This window comes from Orbicella faveolata, unplaced genomic scaffold (assembly GCF_042242905.1).
Source record: "Orbicella faveolata isolate gen_17 unplaced genomic scaffold, um_ofav_v1 contig_2, whole genome shotgun sequence".
NCBI classification, from domain to species: Eukaryota; Metazoa; Cnidaria; class Anthozoa; order Scleractinia; family Merulinidae; genus Orbicella; species Orbicella faveolata.
Genome location: NW_028301547.1, coordinates 25146513 through 25166348, shown reverse-complemented (window position 1 = coordinate 25166348; position 19836 = coordinate 25146513). Strand labels below are relative to the sequence as shown.

Sequence of the window (19836 nt, the reverse complement as noted above, 5' to 3'; positions counted from 1 at the left end):
TAGATACTTCAAAATTTACCGCAGACATCATTCACGGGTTACTTATCGTAATGAATACAACAATAAAGTGTCTGAAAGCTGCTGTAGCACGTTTTTTTTTTTTGTTTTGTTTGTTTTTTACCGTCGGTAACTGACGCCTGCTAGGAGAAAGCCGGAAAACTAGAACTGAAATGCAACACCGTGATTTATCTTGATTTAGTTTGTAAACTGATTCATGTTTTCTGTGTTGGTTGATTATTTGACCGACAGCGAAGTTAGCCCGGTTTGCTGTTATTTTTTGCCCTCTGCAATGTATAAATTAGTTCATATGCTTTGTTAGTTAGTTACGTAAGGTTGGAAATATACTCCAATGCGGAATTTTATGGTCATTGAAGGGAGTTGCTTAAAGATATCAACTCCTACACAGAAAACACGCACAGGATATCAGTAATTCTGTCCTCCACGTGATAAATAATTCATGACACTTTCGCGTTCAATGCTGTTTTTGCACGCTTTTTTACGTCTCTGAACAATTATTATTGAAGCTAATTGTACACTGGGTTTAGAGGATTTTAAACATGATAACAAAAGAAAGTAAAAACAGGATCCAGTTTAATCTGCTCTTTCAAACCGCTTGTGAAATAGTTTTATAATGCAGTGTACATTACTTTGAAAAGTCGTTTTCAGATGAAACAAACCAAGTAACTCAACTGGGCAGCATCTTAGGTTTAAAATACTTTAGGCGAAAAAAAAAAAACGGTGAGGGACGCTATCAATATAATTGAAACGTTATCAAGCCCAAAATCTTTAAAACTGAAAGCTGAGCGTATATAACTGATTTAAAGATACAGTAAAACCTGTATTAAGCGGACACCCTTGGGACCCTGACTAGTGTCCGCTTAATACAGGGTGTCCGGTCAAAACAGGTTCTAATATGTTGTGCAATAATAGTGCTAGTTATTAACTCTCGTGTAACACATTGTAACGCAGTGTAAGATCAAAGAGTAGCATAGTACGATGTCCAGTTTATCAATGCATCAATCTGGAATAATCACTTAGCTTAAGAACGACATCGTTGAACAATGTTACGAGTCTCAGCTGAACCTTTAGAAGTAAATAGCTCTAGAAGTGTCCGCTTATTGCAGGTTTTGTGCATGTACAGGTTTCACTGTACGATCTGCACCGTTTACAAGGCTCTACATAATTGTTCCAAAAAAAAATAGGGTAAAGAACACAAACAATGCCTCAAGCCTAAAGAAAAACAGAGGTGCAGATTAACAAAAGTGCACAAAAAAGTGGTCTTTAAGCGTTGCAGATCAACTGGATTTAAACCAAGCGAACTTGGCGAAGGGTGATTTCACTAATGAAGCACTCATGAATTGCGCCTCTTTAAACGAAATTCTTGCACAAATTTCTGCATGATTTTACGTACGCACTGATGATTTTAACCTCGCTCACATGTAAATTATTCTCTTGTCTATGGTCCAGTAAACAGATTTTTCCTATTGACGTTGTCTTTCGGAAGCTTAAAAGGGTACGCACCAACGCCTAAACGTGTCATAGTTTAATCGGAGTTCACGGTGTTCCAGTGCCGGGGGAAGGCAAGGAAGTTACGAATACACGTATTTGTGCTAACTTCGTCCATCACGTTGAAACATCGTGAGGTTCGATGAAGCTGAACCGAAAACTATTAGGGCCCTCGATAACTTGGGACAACCCTTCCCGAGTTTTTTCTATCATCCCGGACCATTCGAGTAGCATGACTGTTTTCGGCTGGAATTTGTCAAATTGTTTCCATTCGAGGTAGTCCTTTCGTCGTGTTTGTTTAGAACCGTCGCGAAATTTTGATTTTTCTGTAAAAAGAGCAAAAAGGATAAAATATCGGTCGCAAAAGGATTTTCAAAGATTGATCAGCTTCCGGTGCTGTATATCGATCGTTAAATGTCTAGCTATTACGCTCTCTCTTAGGCTGACATGAAAGTAGGCGATTGCATGCTCGATCTACATTATGTCCTGTGTTCATTATGTGCTGAAGCCTGTATTCAACTGTTTTCAGTTTGTCCAAGACTGGTTTACCGTTAGTGTCAAATTGCTCGTCCTTGTGTAAAAACGGGACGGGACGGGTTTTGAAGAGAAACTCGTCCTACTTTACCCAACCATTCAATGAGTTTGAGCTCCTGCTAGAAGAGAAACTCGATGAAAGTCGAAGATAAGGCTTGAATGAGGCGTTTTGCGTAACGATTTACACTGGGACAAAAAACTCGTCAGACTCGTTTCTCCAGTAAAGATGGGTTCAAGTTACTATCTGTTACGGTGGATTAAAGAGAAAGTGTTTACACGCATTGCATTATATACTGTTTTGTCGAATTTACCCTAGAAACGGGAAACACGTCCAAGTGTGACGACGACGCGTGTAAAAACGTTGAGTTGCGCAAATTATGACTTATACAAGACGAGAAATTCGCCGAAGTACATAACACTTTAGGTTAAAAAAAAATGGCGCCTAAGTGGTCTCTATTCCATCCTAAAGTGAATTTGTGAAGGTAAAGTGAGATGGCTTTTCCGTCACGAATTCACGTGCACACTAGGACCGAAAATTCATCAGACTGCACGCCATCCTTCTATACAGGTTGATTGTGTTCTAGTGTGAACACGCAAATAATCAACCGCGCAGACAAGTCTGGAGGCGCTTTTATCCGTAGTTTCGGCTCCTCGAAATGCTCGAAAACGATCTGATAGTCCCCTGCCAGTAACGCCAGTCGCTGATTCAGACTGATACAATGCAATCATTTAAGGATTAGTCTGTTTGGTCTTTGACGCCTAAGATATTTAAAGTGTATTATGACAGGATCGAGTATAGTGCGTGGCACCCGGATCGAACAAAACTCATAAGTTCCCAGTTGTTCGTTAGTTTTGAGAGAGTTGCTCTTCGCTGTAGAACGTTGTTTGATAACTCTTCAAAAAAGACAAGTGGTGATTGTGGGGCAATTCTGTTCGTTTCGACGTTTGGTCGGCATGGTTATGATTGGTATAGGCAAGAACGAATGGAAATTACTATTCTGTAGTTCTCTGTGACGTTTGTCATTGTTTGTACAACGTTTTTGAACATAAATTGTTAGCCTTCGTTACAGACGTAACAGGGAAAACTGAGTGAAGTGGAGACGAAATATTACTCGAGGAGGAAAGAGTGCCTGCTCTCTCCTAACCTATTCCATTCATCTCCCTCCCTCCCCCACCCCCCCCCCCCCATCGTTTTACGCCTGCTATAGACGCTAATAAACTGTGTATGTCTGAGTGTCATGCTCTTGTTTATACGCATCATTTGAATATTCTTATATAATTCAGTTATAAGCTACCGTTCGCTTTGGTTCTTTGCATATATGTAAATATAGCATTAAGGTGTTGATCGCGAAGCTCTATGTTACCAGTTTAATTTTATGTGCGACTACTACCTCCTGATAAAACAAAATACGTCATTTGAATTGTTTCTCAAGTGAGAACAGACTTAAATTAACACTTTTTTCAATTATCCCCACACTCTTTTCCGAACTCACAAGATGGCTATGTTCTTGATTATAATGACTTTAATTGGAGGCTTTTTCATAGCGCCCAGGTAGGCTAAGAATCATTTATCCATTACTAGTTGTTGAATTTTTCACGGTAGGGTAAAATTAATCAATTGGATGAACTTTGGACAGTTCGTAAATGTAGAAGGTACGGTTGTGGCTCACAGTAACCGTGTATGAGTTTTTTGGTTGCTAAGAACCAAAAACATCATATAAAATTTGGGTGATTTTTGTGTGACCACGCGATGCGATTCCAGACAAAGACCCACATTTTACCCACAATTTATATGTTGATATCTTTGCTTTGAAATGTATATGGGTCAGTAAATTCCATTCCAAGAGGATTTATGGGCCTGGTGTCATCTTGCAGTGGTTTCACTAATCCAGTCTCGTCTTGCTTGAAAACTAAAGATCTTTGAAATCAAAAGTGTTTTGTTAATTACTGAGGAAAAGCGCCTTCTCGACGATGGAATTCTTTTTCAAGAGCTCAAGACTCGCGAGTATTTGTTTTGCAAAGATTGAACTAATGGCCTTCTGATGTGAAGTATATATGAAATAATTCATATTTGAACTGCGGTTGTAGATGAAAGTGAAGAATGATCACCGCAGTAAATTTTCCAATTTAAGCAATTGGAAAGAAGAGGCTTCTTCTTTCCAATTGCTTAAATTGGAAAATTTACTGCGATGATCATTCTTCACTTTCATCTACAACCGCAGTTCAAATATGAATTATTTCGTATATACTTCACATCATTTCACTCCTCACGGGAAAATATGAACTCAATTAGTTGACCTCGCTCCCAATGTGTGGCTTCATAACTCAGTTGGTAGAGCATCGCACCGGTATTGCGGAGGTCACGGGTTCGAATCCCGTTGAAGCCTTGATTTTTTTCAGGCTTCTTCTTTCCAATTGCTTAAATTGGAAAATTTACTGCGATGATCATTCTTCACTTTCACTTTTAATGGCCTTCTCTTACAATTCTAACAACATTTTAAAATCCTTTAATGATAACTGAATTGAATTGAGAGCCCTTTATTTTATGAAGTGTTGAGATTCCCACCATGCTGTTAAAAAACAAAAACACATGTACCCCAGTTGTAATCGACATTTAAACCACTTGAAAACAGCCATCGCTTACCGTTTCGAAGGCAACAATATGCTTTTTGTGGAATTTAAACTGTTTGACAAGTGCTAGGAGATTAAAAGTTTGTTTTTAATTACTTCATCATTCAACCGCAAATTACGGTAAAATGCTTTAACAGCTGTCTTATGAGGAAAAAAAACAAACAAGTTGAGGACGTTTGCACCCAAAATGTTCCCACGTAGATAGATTTTTAGTATTTGCCATACAGTAAGGTAAAGATCAACGTTTGCGAAAAAGACAAAAAAGGTGGGGGTCACCGTGTTCGTTCCCGACATAAGGCGCATCGAAGACCATGCCGTTGTAGATGATATGTTTTCAGTTAATTTAAGACGATATTGGCTTACAACTATCAGCAATAAAAGAAGCTCATTAGTGAAATTTTAATCAGGTAAACGTACTCAATTCAACACAACTGAGCATATTTCGTAATTTTTTGCGGCTGAATTTGTTCTTTGAGATAGAATAGGCCTTGAAAAAAATAGATATTTGCCTTGCTCGTCCACATTTGCTCGCTCGCAAGAGAGCAGAAAATGCAGATTTTTTTGTTAAAATGGAGAGAATCAGTAAAGGAAGTGATCTATGAAAAGGAAAGAAGACGTCACGGATTATTCAACGGAACAAATTGTAGGCGAAGTTCGCACACCTGGTGCTGAGCCCTATGCTTGGTTATACTTCTTCCCTAGAACGCGCGCTTGATCAGTATGACGTGGCGTGACGTTGCCACATGGATTAGATACGCAGTAAGGATGCACAGTAACAATGAGCGCGAACGTCCTTAAGTGAAAGAAGGGTTGATTTCATTTTGAGACAAACGTTATGTAGCCAACAAGCCAAGTCACAATTGGCTATTTCCGAGTTACCTTGTGCCTCGAGCAAAACCTCTCCTATAAATATGAGTTTGATTTGATAAAAATGAATCAGTGTGCGGAACACATTTTCATATGTTCTCATATGAATGGTTTCTCTCGAAGACTCGTTTTGACCCAGAGGCACAACGCAACTCGAAAATTAACACTTCAGAGTTATTTCAGCACAAACCTCCATTTTCTATTAAGTTTTGCTTTGGTTAAAGCAAAACTTAATAGAAACCGGACCGGACCCTGAATCAATCAAAGTAGCCATGAATCACCCAACTTGGAAAATGATTTATGAATGGCTCAGAACTGGATTTTCATATTACTCCATAGGCCATGGGTCCAACTCCAGGAGATTCGTTGTTCTTTTTCTAATTTTCTTTTCATGACGAAATGTAGTCGGTCGAAAGTGATGTATGTCTTAACAGTTCCACGAATGAGAATCCATTGCCATCAACTAATAGCACATTTCTGAGTTGCCTTAAGCCTCTCAATCAAAGCGAGGTCTGGTGCACGTCCATTCGTATGAAAACGAGTTTAATTTGCATGTGAATTAAATCTCATTTTCATATGAAAGGATGGGCACCAAGACTTGCTTCGAGAAAGCGGCTAACGGTAATTCGAAAATGGCCTATTCACCTGGTGAGAAAATCATATCACCCCCACTTGAACAAGCTCAGCCGCGACTTCTTCGTCGGATAAGTGACACAGGTTAACTTGAAGCAGCCATTAATTCGAATTCGCACGACTTGTGACTCACTTGAGCCTGCTGTACTAATTACCCAGCGTTTGAGTTTTCTGCCCGCACAAAATGTATTATAGATGTGGGAGCAGTGGAGTAATCGTCCGCCTCGCATGCGGGAGTACATGGGTTAAATGGGTTCGGTTTCGCATACTTTTATCTTTTTCATTGTTTTTCCTTTTTCTTTCTCTCTTTTAAATAAACGCATATGTTCATCTTAGGAAACCATTTATCGATAGGCGTTTGCCTTTCCGTTTCTCGTGTTCAAAAAATTATCTTGAGCTTTTAATCATTCGAGAATTCGTCGAGTATTTCGATCGATTTCGAACTCAAAATATGCTAGCCTTTGTTGCACCCTAAGCGAAGGAAAAACTATGAAGTCTTTCCCTTAGAAACAAATATAATTGCGACTTGTGTCCTGGTGTAGTCAGTCGACGAATCTGGGCACAGGCCGCCATTCAGCTTCTATTGAACAGCATTGAATGAGCCTGTAAAAAAAAAACCACACTCGTACTGTCGACGACGTCTTGAGATTCTAAACTGAAAACATTGCTCCGAAACTCACTTGGTGAACAAATCGTATCGCGCGCTGACAGCTAACTTATGCGCAAGCTACTGCGAACGCTTTATCTAATGGTCAGCGGATTTGAACAAAATTAAATTAAAATAAATTAAAGCATTCTGCCGATCAAGCAACATGCAGTTTGCAGCAATAAGCAACATTGCAATTTTTGAAGCTGCACATTAGTATAACAAAGACTTTTTTGTTGTTTAAGGTATGCATCAGCTGTAAAATGCGCAGTGTCCCTTCCTCAGCACTCAGATTCCAATCCAGTCTGTAAGGCTGTCAGGAATGCTGCTCTTGCTGAAAACAAGAAGACATACACCTATAAATATGACCCGGAGTTGCATGGCTTTGCTTTGTTAAACATGACCTCAGAGCAGCTGGGACAGGTTGCTCTGAAAGACCCATTCATGAGATACTTCACAGTGGCCTACGTTGGAGTAACAACAGCTTCCAATACACTCTTGGAAACGTATTTGAACATGACGGCTGGACAAGAATTCAGCGACACCTCAGACTATCTCGCGTTGTCCAAGTTTTTTCAGTCGACTCTGGAGCCTGTAGTTGGGGTGAATATTAGATTTGAATATAATATTGTTCCTGTTATTTTTGATCGGCACGATTCTGTTTCGGACGTGAGTGATAGTAATGGGCCTAGGTACTAGGTCTGACGGATAATCCAGGCTCAGTCAACCAAAACCAAACACAAGAGATGAGACTAATCAATTTCATAACCACCTGGCTATAGAAGTAATTAAAATCATAGATATCTTTTTTAACAATAAATATTTTTACCTTTCGCTTGATTCTAAGCCGAGGATAAAATAACAGACTTATTTAATTATTATAATTTTTTTGCTTTTAGGAATATGTGAGGCTACCATCCAAACACGAGGCGTTTATTAACGACAAAGATGAATGGATCAGTGACAAGTTTTTCACTCAGCAACGCCTAGCAGGAGCTAACCCCATGTCAATCAAACGAGTGATTATTCCCGGAGAAGGTAAAACGGTCACCCACATGAAGGCAAACACAGAAGTTACGTCACCTTGAGTAAATAAATGATGAAGGTTTTCACGTAGATATTGTTCTACTTTGATAGCAGCAGACACTGTTGTTAACATCTGCAGAACGTTTGAAAACGCTTCACCGTTTCGCTGAATGACGTTGGCCTTGGTAAAACCTAAAACTAAAACAAAACATAAAAACAGTTTGGTTTGTGATGGGTGTTTTCCATCCAACCAAAAACGCCGAAGAAATGGTACGGAAATTTCCGGAGAAAGTTTCCAGAAATTCCGGAAATTGTTGAATTTCTGGAAAGCAAACACTTCCACCGAAAATTCCAGTAATTAGTAATTTACTAAGATAGGAACCCACCAAAGACTGATAATAATAAAGCAGAAAGGAAGGAGAATGGAGAAGATTAACACGGACTATGAGCGACTAATCTGAAAACTTTTAGCTTAAGACGTAATCCGATAGAAAATCGAGCAATTTCAGGTTTTAGTGGACAAAAATCTGGTACCAGAATAATTTTAAGTATTTTACAGTCATTTTTACATTTTCTTAAAGCAAAATACATGAATAATTGCCTGAAATAACACCGAAAACAATTTCCCATGAGAACGAGAGAAAATAAATTTCAAAGTTCAGAGAACTTGTGCAAACACAGGCAAAATTTCATCATCAGTTTCATTTCACCAGTGCTTTCAAGTGTTTCATACGAAGTTCAACATTCGTTTTCGACGTTTGGTGTTGCTAGAAATGAATTTTTTTGAGCAGATATTTAAAACAGTCGTACAGAAGTTTGCAATACGATGTATATAATCTTGGTACTAGGTTTTGTCCACTTCTTACTCAAACTTCTGGTGAATTCTGTCTTAACCTTTCAAGATGTGCAAACCGTGAAGTAGCTCCTTAAGGACAAAACTTGATGATGATGCCGATGATGATGATGATGATGATGACATTGCTACCGTTGTAATTTTCCTCACAGAAAAAAGGAGATGCACAGTAAAGACAAAAGATGGAAGATGGTGTCATTTTCCCTTTACCTTCCAAGGGAAAGTTCATCACGAGTGTATCACTGATTCTTACCATAAAGCTTGGTGTTCAACTACAGAACGATACAAGGGTAGATGGGGTGTTTGTCAAGGTAATGCTTTCAGAATCCAGATTTAAATAACAAAATTGTTGGAAATTTGTACTATAACTTTGAATTGTTTAATTAATTTTTTGTTTGTTTTGTTTGTATTTGTTTAGAGAAAGAGGACATCGAAGAAGCAGAACGTAAGTCATCTTTTAAACTAGTCCCCAGTTCCCCGACTGGCTTGCGTGCCGGCCAGTCTCTTAAATCGAAAGAGGCAAGAGGCCAAGACTGTAAAGTGCTAATTTTCAGTTGAACCGGTATTTTTTCATCTTAAGCCCTGTCCACACACTACGCCGGATAATTTTGAAAACTGAGGTTTCGCTCTGAAAATGCATCAAGTGTTTTCTGTTCACACTGCGTCGGAGAAATTTGAAAACGCAACAATTGGTGGTCATTTTGGATTTGTGCTTGAGGAAACTCTGGCAGTGAAATCAAATGATGATTATCGTGATGTCATCGTTTTAGAAAACTCCGTTTTCAAACTTTTTTCTGTCTATATACTAAAACGCAAAGCCGGTGTTCTCAAATTCCTCCGGTTTGTAGAGCATTTTTGAAAGCTCCTTTTTCATGACGGATTAGCGTGGAAGGTAGGCCCAACCGTGGAGATAAAGCTGCGATTTCAAATTTCTCCGACGTTGAGTGGACGAGGCTTTAGGCTAGGGAAAATTAGTATTGTTAGCCCCATGGACACCGTTGAGATATATATGTTTTTAACTTAGTAAATTGTTGATGTTACACTTTCAGAAACGATGGACTGTACCGTAAAGACAATAAAAGGCGAATGGTGCCATTTTCCATTCACTTACAAAGGAGTTAAATACGAGAAATGTACAGAAAAGGATTTCTATACACCGTGGTGTGCTATAAATGACAAATTCAGATGGGGCATTTGTGAAGGTAAATATTTACCCCTTTACCGTTACTTTCAAGGCTTCTCGTAAGACATGGGTGCGTTGTAATAGACTGATTTCTATAAACTGAAATTCAGCTTGGCAGTGAGGCCTAGAGGACAAAAACAAAGGAAATTGAATTACATGTTTATTAGTTTCTGTTGTTTGTGTCCTCCAGGCCTTACTATCAAGCTGAATTTTAATAGATCGAAAGTGACCTATTAGCACGAGAGACAAAACGAGTTTTTTTTGTTATTGATCGACTCTACAGAGTGTTTCCACTTGACTTGATGGTCCAAAACACAATGGAACGGCGGCCACGTTGGTGTCCCAAACCTACCTCTGGCTCAGTACCAATTAGGAGTTTTCCTGAGAAGAAGTTCCTACTAAAGTTATCTTTAAATTAATAGAAACCTACACTCAGTATGGAGCTAAAAAACGAACATTTAAGAGATAATAAATGATAAGGGAGAAAATTGAGACAGGAAGTAATGGAAATTTTAGGCAACATTCGCTTTCAACATAGCCCTACTGTAACCCTTGTTCTCCTTCTGGGATATATTTATGCAGCTGTATCCCGAAGCTATGCAGTCCGTTTTAGTTTTTTATGACTGACGCGCTGAAAGCTGAGCTAAAGCCAACCAAGAGGGTACTCCAGCAATAGTTACAAATTAAAGAGCTCGGATAACGTTTGATGTTAGGTGTTTGATGTATTTCAAATTCTACTCCAGATCTGCAGCAGGCCCTTCGGCTTTAACAACAAAACAGTCATTCGGAGGGATTGGCCTTGGGGATTTGCGTTAATATTGTGACAGAGAAACAAAAATTTAAGTTATGAAGCCAGCAGGAGCTGGCGAACGGCAAGTTTCGTTTATACCCGTAATATGACTGGACAGCGAGTTCTTTATAACATTTTAAAGGACGTTTTGGGCAATTCAAACAACTCAGCTTTGCGTACACACAATATCCGAGATCCGACGTACAGGTTTGGATAGACTCGCAAAGGTAATTTCTTCATCCCTGAAGCAGAATACCTTTTCTTTCAGAGAAAGAGGTCGAAGAGGAGAAAAAACAGGAAGGTAGGTTGTAATATAAATGTTGAAAAACTATTCTTGTGGCAACAAACATAACTTAATGTATGTGATATAGAATGCAACAGCATAGCGATTTATCTTCACGTGCATGACCCTTTTATAGCTGTCTGAAGCCAGTTTATCCAAGATAATGATCACGTGTTATCTCCTCAGAACCAAAGGGACTGGACTGGAAGGAGTTGGAGGAAACGCTAAATCCTGAATTTGACTGGGAAGCCGCTGTGCAAGCGGCCCTGAAGACTAAAGAATCTTTGGAAGATGTATGCTCTCTTTTTGCACATTTCTTGTAACGTTAAATGGCGAATGAGAAAGCAATCCTCTTCCTGCTTAATTTAAAGGGGTGCATAAGTTACAAGCAAAGTTTTTGTAATGCGCTCGCAATTAGAAATTAATGATAAAGGCGTTTCGGAGTTCTCATGACACCATCTTCAAGTTCAAAAAGAAATTACAAATTACACCCTCAGACTCAACTCGAACCAAACTATTTGTGTGACACTGTATGTTGATTAATTATTTAATATGATAATCTTTTTCTGACAGTTTATTTCTTATCTTTTTTAACTTGAAAATGGTTTCATACCTGCTACGAAACGTCGAGCGTTCGATTTTATCGTTAATTTTTACTTGCTTCTATAAGTTATGATAGAAAACACAAATTCACTTCCTTTCCTGAGAGCCCAAGCTCTTCTGGAAACGTTTTTATTTTTCCATTGTGACATACGATGTTATGGAAAACGTTGTTTTATTGTGGCAAAATGTTTCTTTTTTCAGGCGATAAGCCAAGGCCGGTTATACGTTCTTCGTTACGAGCTTTGCGACGACATGGTGAGGTCTCCAGACCTCACTGATCAAGATCCTCGAAGAACCATGTTGGACTTTCTATCTCCCATCGCTTTGTTTGCATCCGCCAAAATTGGTCAACACAATGAACTTGTGCCCGTTGCCATACAAATGGACTACGAGCCAAGTTAGTAAGAATCCACCGACATTTATATTATTTTCATTCCTAGGTTATAACTCAAGTTCTTCATTTGCCCGGGTCAATAAAATAGGGTTGTTCTTGACACACGTTCAATATAATGTTCAGCTTTTCCTCACGTAATTCTTACTGTTTATTCAGTTGGAACAAATAGACAGACGGACAGACAGACAGATGGTCACTGTAACGTTAATAGTGGAAACGCTTAGTACGTATGTTTCCGATCAGTGGGGGTTGCTTTGTATTATTCGTTCTGCGACACGTGAGTTTCAGATAACTAAAAGTTACCTATATTGATTTAAACCCACTTGGTTTCTAACTTTTTTGCCCGCCAGATTCAGCCGTTTACACTCCGAAAGATGGAGACAACTGGATGATGGCCAAACTTAATGTTCAAGTCACGGATTTAGGATACTCCCAAATTGTTGAGCACCTCGCTAAGGTATGAACAGCTCAATTTTTGATCTTCAAGAAAATGAGAGCTTTCTAGACGCACGCAGTTCTCTATAATATCAGTGGGAAGTAAAGCCATGGTCTCCAACTATATATGATGTAGTTTTCCCAGAGACTCCTGCTGTTTTACCCTGTGCAGGTGGCGTGCAATTGTTAAGCACCTCTGATCAACATCCATTTTGTTTCAGGTCCATTATTTGCTGGAACCATTCTGCCTCTCCTTAAAACGCACCTTACCTCCCATGCATCCGCTGAATCAGATACTGAAGTTTCACTGCCGGGAGTTACTTGTCCCCAACACTTTTGGAACTCCAGCATTGGTGAACGAAGCGCGGTTCATGGATCTCCTTTTTGCATATGGAAATGACGGAGCAGTAAGGCTTCTTCGTGACGCACATCCATTCGCCACTTGGGATGTAACAGATTTCAGACGCAACATCAAGGTACAGCTTGCTAAACATTCTTTTAAAATGAGAGCATCCAGCATTTGAGGCGCGGTGACCTCATGGTCAGAGTTTTCGACTCCGGATTGAGTGGTCCGGGTGCGAACCCTGGCAGGGGACAAGACACTTTATACTCTTACTCTCCACCCAGGTGTATAAATGGGTACCGGCGATATTAATGCTGGGGGGTAACCCTGCGATGGACTAACATTCCATCTAGTCTGACTGCATGTCTGTCTTAATTCCCTCCTGTTTATTTTCTTCGATTGCGTGCTGAAGTTAACATTTTTTTAAAATTTAACAAGGAACGCGGAGTGGCCGACAAGAAGCTCCTGCCATACTTTCCTTTTCGAGATGATGGTGAAAAAATCTATGAAGTTATCGAAGACATGATAAAGAATTACGTGAACTTGTAAGTGAAACAAACATTTAAACAATATTTAAGTGGCTCAAACAGTTTCCAGCACTTTCCGAGAATTGATGCTACAATCATGGTATCAAAAAACTGCCCAGTCATTGGTAAACACGTTGTCATCATTTTCGTGCAACAATAGGTTACGTAGCAACGGTATGAACTGATGAAAAAAAGCCCTTAATTATAGCTTTAAAGGCTTATAATTCAAAAACGGCACGGTGAAATCTTTTATATCATCATATTTTGATCTGAGAGGGATAAGACGCAACTTTTGGGAGAGCTTTTAAAACGTCTGTACGTGGGATTCAGGGCCACTTTAAAGCTAAAATGTGTTTATTTTTCAAGTTCACACTGGCCCTTTTGCAGAATTTCAAATAGAGTGGAATGTTTCCTAAAATGCTCTTAGGTAACCTAGAACCGCAGTCAAATTCTCAGCTACTGAAAAGCGACAACAAACGCACTCAGAAGCAAAAATAACAGGAGTGGTGAAAAAACTTGGAATATTTTTGCAAGGGACGATACATTTTACAATAAACCGCTGAATTCTTTCATCACAATAAAAGAAAAGGCAATAACTGAATCACGACATTACATTATCCTTTCTCTCTTACTACCTGTCGTAAAACTGCAGGCGAGTTTTCGCTATTTTCAGAGTTCAGTTTGATAATGAGATGTATGCTTGTCTAGGTATTATAAGGAGGATGAAGATGTGACTGAAGACGTGGAGCTTCAGGCTTATCTGAATGAAGTGTCACTAAACGGAACTGGACCAAATGGTGGCCTTGGAAGGGTAAATATGACAACAAAAAAAAACATAAAACTTATTTTTAATTAAGATGTTGCTTGTGTGAATTTTGGTACACACCTTTGCTCACAGAGCACATGACGTTCAGAGTTTCTGGCGGCTTAAAAATACGACGCCCCGTTTTGCTTCAACCACTTAGGTTTGATGTCGATTTGGTTGGTGGAAAAATGTCCCACTTCCTGACACCATACTAAATTAGCTTAAATTAATCGGCCGCCTTTTACAACTTTTTAAGATTCTAGTTACCCTATCCATCTGTGACTTTTCTTTTAAATTTTCGTTTGAACTGCGATAGAAAGTAAAGAAAATTTGCAGCTATGATCACAGCAGTTGCACAGTTTATCTTGCAATTCGCTTCGACTTCCAGCCCCGCTTTCCCAAAGACTGCAGTGTTAACACATACAGAGTTTTTTTTTTTTAAAGCAAACGCGACGGCAACCCCTAGGACAACGTCGATGAAGAACGAATTTATATTCAAAGTACAAATCCCGAAAAAATCTAGATTCATTAAGTTTGTCTATCACTGTTAGAAGTATCCCAAACCTGAATATGTAAGACATGCTTAAAAATTCGAACACGAAGTTATAAAACATTGGCTACCGCGGTTCATCTTCTGTAGTCTACGCAAAATTTGGTCATTCCGCGTTGTTTTTTCAGTTGTAGAGAACGCCAAAGAAATCTACCAAAAATTATACGGCACTTGCGCAGCCATAGTAAACCTTGAACTTTTTGTTTAGCGACGTTCTCGTCCCGTTGTGGCTTTCTCAGGCCACGTTCACACTGCACTAGAGAAATTCGAAAACGGTGTTTTCACTCTGAAAACGAATCCAATGTTTTCAGTCCACACTACGCGGGGGAAATATCAATTTGGATTTGTGTTTGAGGAAAACTCGGTCAGGAAAATCACACGATTATCGTAATGTCATTGTTTTCGAAAATCTCCGTTTTCACAATGTTTTTTGTCCACCCTAAAACGTTAACCCGGCGTCTTCAAGTTCCTCCGGTTTGAGGAGCGTTTTCAAAAAACTCCGTTTTCGTGACGGATCAGTGTGGAAGGTAGGCCTAACCGTAGAAATAAAGCTGTGTTTTCAAATTTCTCCGGCGTGGTGTGGACGGAGCCTTAAACTCGCCAATAACGTTTTCGAAAGTTATGACGAATCTCTGGATGGTAATTCAGATGTCGGTTTTTTTTTTATAATAACTGCTGGAATTCTCGCGCGCTCATTGCCTAATTTTCATTGTCAATAAGCGGTCAGAAGCGTGAATTGATAATCTGTGCTATGTTGACGCGAGAATTTGTTATTGTAAAAAACAAATTGACCTCAATTTTTCATGCGTCTGTCCTGTTATTGACCATGAATTTCGTCTTAACATTGTCAAAGTAGTCTGCTTTACTACTTGACGATGTTATGACAAAATTCATGGATTAATAACAGGGCAGACTCATGAAAAACTGACGTCAATTTGTTACCTTTGTGTTTTTAAATTCGTTTGTAACATATAGCTTTCGTTGTGGTTCTTAAGCATGGTAACCGTAACGTTATCCTTCAGGCAATCGCTCCTACAACACGTGATTTCGAGAGCCAGTGAGAATCGTTTAATTCTAATATGGCCTCGGCCGTTCATAAGCCTTTGTTTGTTGTTCCCCTTCGCCCATTACAGCGGCTTATTTCTACGCCATTTGGGAGTTTTTTGTCCTCATCGAGATCTCAATAGGAGATTGGTCTACACGCTTCACTTGACCGAATATTTCCCTCCAGCTAGACCTGGGGAATATCCGAGTAATATTTCCCAATTTTGAAATCTCGGGTGTTGCGAAAAGTACACAAAAGCTCCCATTTGACTTTACAAATATGCTCGAATATTACCCCATAGACATTATCCGTTACTCGAAGCTAACAGTTTTCCTCAAGCTTCGCTCTCGGGAAACCGATCACTAATCGGAACAGACAATGTCCGCCGACAAATATCCGCGAGCATATTTTCACGCCAAATGGAGGCTATTTAACAAATTGACGTCAATTTTTCATGCGTCTGTCCTCTTATTGATCATGACCTTCGCCATAACATTGTCAAAGTAATTGTGGATCCACGAGGCGATCGCCTCGTGGATCCACAGACTACTTTGACAACGTTATGAGCAAATTCATTGTCAATAACAGGACAGACGCATGAAAAACTGATGTCAAATCGTTTTTTTACCATAATAAAGCAAACTGTCCGCTCTCGCTCGTTGACGCATCGTATAAATTATATTATAACATAACTAAAGCAAAGCGCGCGCTCTGATTGGTTAATTTAGCGTCTACTATTTGCCCATGGGTATACGCTGCTGACGTGTGTGCTAATGTTTACAAAGCAAATCCTTTGACAGACATTGTTTCCAAAGTAATGGTCGACGTCCTTCTCCCAGAAATGCGAAACCGTCTTCACAGTTGTGTGAAAATGATCCTTCATCGAGTTACTGGTGTGCAGTCGGTTGTCATGATTGAATTTTCGCGCGCTTGTTTTCTCTAGTCATGTAAGACTACACGAACATTTTTTTGTGATGTAGCTCAATAAAAGGACTTCTGTTGTACCAATGTCTCAATGTTATGTTATAAAACAAATGGTAAACGCCATAGCGTGTACTATTGAGTTATGGATGCTCTTGGGAGGTTTGCTAAGCACTCGAGAAGCTAGAGTCGCACTCGGCTATCGCATTGTGCGACTCTTACGCTTCTTTCGTGCTTAGCAACCTCCCACGTGCATCCATAACTCAATAGTACACGCTATGGCGTTTACCATTTGTTAAAATTCATGCGTCTGTCCGCTTATTGACAATGAAAATGAGCCAGTGAGTGCGCGAGAATCTCATATATACCAGGTATTTATTTAAATGGCACACGTAATGTGAGGTCTCTTGTTCTTCTGAACAGATTCAAGGTTTGCCTCCAAGAATTGATTCCAAGGAAGAACTCTGTGACATTGTGACCCGCATCATCTCTCATTTGACGATTGGGCATGCCGCGGTCAACTACGAGCTCTCAGACTATGCTGAATACATACCCAACCTTCCGACTAAGCTGTACAATGACACCAGAGCGGAAGAAGGGGAGTTCTCTGTTTATTGGCTGCCTAACAGAGCTACTTCTGCTGTAAGTTGTCGCGTATTAGATTGAAAAAAGGGGTTTTGAGAGGCATCACAGGCCAGAAGCCTTTCTAAATCCGAAGCAGCTATTTTAATATTTAAAATATTATCTTAAAATATCCCCAAATTCAGAGAATTAATTGGGGAAATCGTTAAAGGAGTATCATTTGCTAGCAGGCCTTAAGATAAAAAAGTGAGGAAAATGTAAGCTGGGAAAGGTATTGCGGTGGAGTATACGGAGACTGCTATAAATTCTGCCATATATTTTCCTCAACAGCTGTAACATCAGAAGCTTTCATTTCATCTAATTTGTTCTCTTTATGAAGGGAGAGAACAACTTAATCGGCGAAAACTCTTTATAAATTAGCGTTGTTTTCGTTGTTCGTTACAGTGCAAAAACCACGGGGGGAACAGCGACATGTTTTTAAGTCAATGAGCGGTTCAGTGCTACTTAGGCAGCAAACCCCTCTCACGAATCTTCTTTCCTTACTGCGCAAACTTGACGATGCGAGTGACTCTCGAGAGTTCCTTTACAGGCTCGATTTTCTTTGGTTTCAAAAACAACGGAAATGATCGTGAACGGAAGTAGAACACCAGCAACTCGATGGAACCACGTGTTTGTCATCTAGGCATGCGATTAGTTCTGACTGCAAGTCCGATATTTTGGACTTCCAATCAGAACTATCCAGGGTCGCTCGTCTCCCAACCGCTGGGAATAAAAACTCTGGGTTCAAGGTTGCATAAGCAGTACAGTAGCAAAAGTCAAACGGTTTGTTTCGTTTGAATTTTCAGATCGAGGCCAGCTTCAGTAATTCCCTGGCGACTTTCCGCTTCGATTCCTTGTTTGACTACGGCAACGAACTTGAGGACAACAAGGCTGTCAACCTCGTCAATGGTTACTATAGTTACCTAATGCATAAGATTCAGCCTCTCTTGCAAGAAGTAAACCAGAAACGGGAGAAGAGTGGTCACCTGACCTATCCTTATTTTATTCCAAGATGGCTGCCGAATGGTATACATACTTAGGAAGTTCGTTTTTCTCGTAGGAGGTCGCATGCGATACAAGCTGCGATCTAAGAAGAAACAACACTAATCGTATTGCTTATTGAATGTCTCGCGTTAAAGCGTGGGTAAATATTGTCAAAGCTGTAGAGGCGGCACTGCTCTGTATGTGTTGTTAACAAATGAGCTTTGAAGGTCAATTAAATGACTTGTGGGCATGCGTGCTTGTTTTTTGTCATTCACTCTCGTGTTTTTCTTGTTGTTATTCTTGTTTACTCGCGGACAGACTCTTAGAGTTTCCTTTTACAAATATTCAATGCATGTGCCCCCGTCTGGAACGTGGCAGTCGTCACACCGTGTAAGATGGGTACGGATCGGGGAATGCCGGGCAGAAACGCAATGGACTTGCATCTCATCCAGGGAGGAGTACCAATACACCTAGCCGCTTCATAAGTAAATAATAAGATGTCTTAATTGGTCACTCCTGTAAGGGGGGCTTTTAGGGCCAATGGAAACAAATAAGGAAACCAATGACGCAAATAAACAGAACAAGGTTAAAAATCCCAAATGACAGGAGACAAACCATTCTGGTGAGATTGCACGATAACAGTTGGGAGCTGGGAACTTGATTTCGTAAAGATTTGTCATGTCAGACAACATGTGTGGGAGAGGGAAGAGAGCGCGGTACCTGACCCAACTTGTACGAACGATGTAGCTCCCATATAAAACGGTGTAGCTCCAATATAAAACGGTGTAGCTCCCATATAAAAGGGTGTAGCTCCCATAAAAAAATTACGGGGATGCTCGTCGTTTCTTGTAAGCGTTAAAAACGTAGTTTTGGTACTTCTTAGGGTGTTAAGCGTCAAAATGTCCACAGCAGGAGCTTTTGCAGTACAATTTAGGGTATTGAACCGAAATAATATGACAGAAGATAATGTGTTATGTAAGAATATTTTCTCTTGAATACTCTATTATGCTTTCTCTGCAAAACAATATTTTCACTTTTATTTCTCATACGGCCCACTTATAATCTCAGAAGAATGCTAAAAGCTCAAACGATGGCAAGGTACTTAGGAAAGTCAACGTCAGGCCAAATGGCACATACTGCCTGAGCATATCCCTGTTTCCATAGCATGGATGAGGCGCCAATCCATTGCAGGGTTACCCCCAGCATTCAATTCAGCGCTACCCATTTATACACCTGGGTGGAGAGAAGCATTGCAAGAGTATTGGTAATAAAAGTGTCAATGTAATGACTCCAGCCAAAGCTCAAACCTGGACAGTTCAATCAGAAGTCCAGCGCGCTGACCATTTGGCCACCATGGCTAGTCTACTTACAATGGAAGCTGTCTTAAGCTCTCTTATTATTAATGGCTACTCTTGTAAGCGGACAATTCTATTTACGACAGCCTTCAAAAAGCTCTGTTTGAACTCCCAATTAAACAAGCCGTCTATTTACTCATCTCCGTAATTGGGCATTCCCATAAGCTGCCCTGGGGCCCATTTCTCGAAGGTCCCGAAATGTTTTCGCACCCGGAAAGCCGTAGCAAAATCTCAAACCTTATGATTACAGAGCTGTTTTATTCACGTATTCTTAATATGAACAGAAGTTCTCTTCATATAA

General features: G+C 39.8%; 1 protein-coding gene across 2 annotated transcripts in view; it reads left to right on the top strand.

The window, feature by feature from the left end:
- LOC110049850 (polyunsaturated fatty acid 5-lipoxygenase-like) overlaps positions 1-18450 on the top strand; it is a 30542-nt gene extending 12092 nt beyond the window's left edge. The window contains exons 1-15 of one of the 2 annotated variants that reach the window (XM_089290489.1): positions 3522-3592; positions 7063-7420; positions 7717-7855; positions 8849-9007; positions 9115-9141; positions 9746-9898; positions 10938-10970; positions 11139-11245; positions 11757-11952; positions 12300-12406; positions 12606-12860; positions 13166-13272; positions 13963-14065; positions 16999-17217; positions 18003-18450. In XM_089290489.1, the coding sequence (XP_089146615.1) occupies positions 3537-3592; positions 7063-7420; positions 7717-7855; positions 8849-9007; positions 9115-9141; positions 9746-9898; positions 10938-10970; positions 11139-11245; positions 11757-11952; positions 12300-12406; positions 12606-12860; positions 13166-13272; positions 13963-14065; positions 16999-17217; positions 18003-18236 (2253 nt within the window). In that variant the 5' untranslated portion in view covers positions 3522-3536 and the 3' untranslated portion in view covers positions 18237-18450. Of the gene's footprint in view, positions 1-3521; positions 3593-7062; positions 7421-7716; positions 7856-8848; positions 9008-9114; positions 9142-9745; positions 9899-10937; positions 10971-11138; positions 11246-11756; positions 11953-12299; positions 12407-12605; positions 12861-13165; positions 13273-13962; positions 14066-16998; positions 17218-18002 lie in introns of those variants that run through there. The other variant, XM_020755684.2, reaches the window with a different exon arrangement.
- The last annotated feature ends 1386 nt before the right edge of the window (positions 18451-19836 follow it).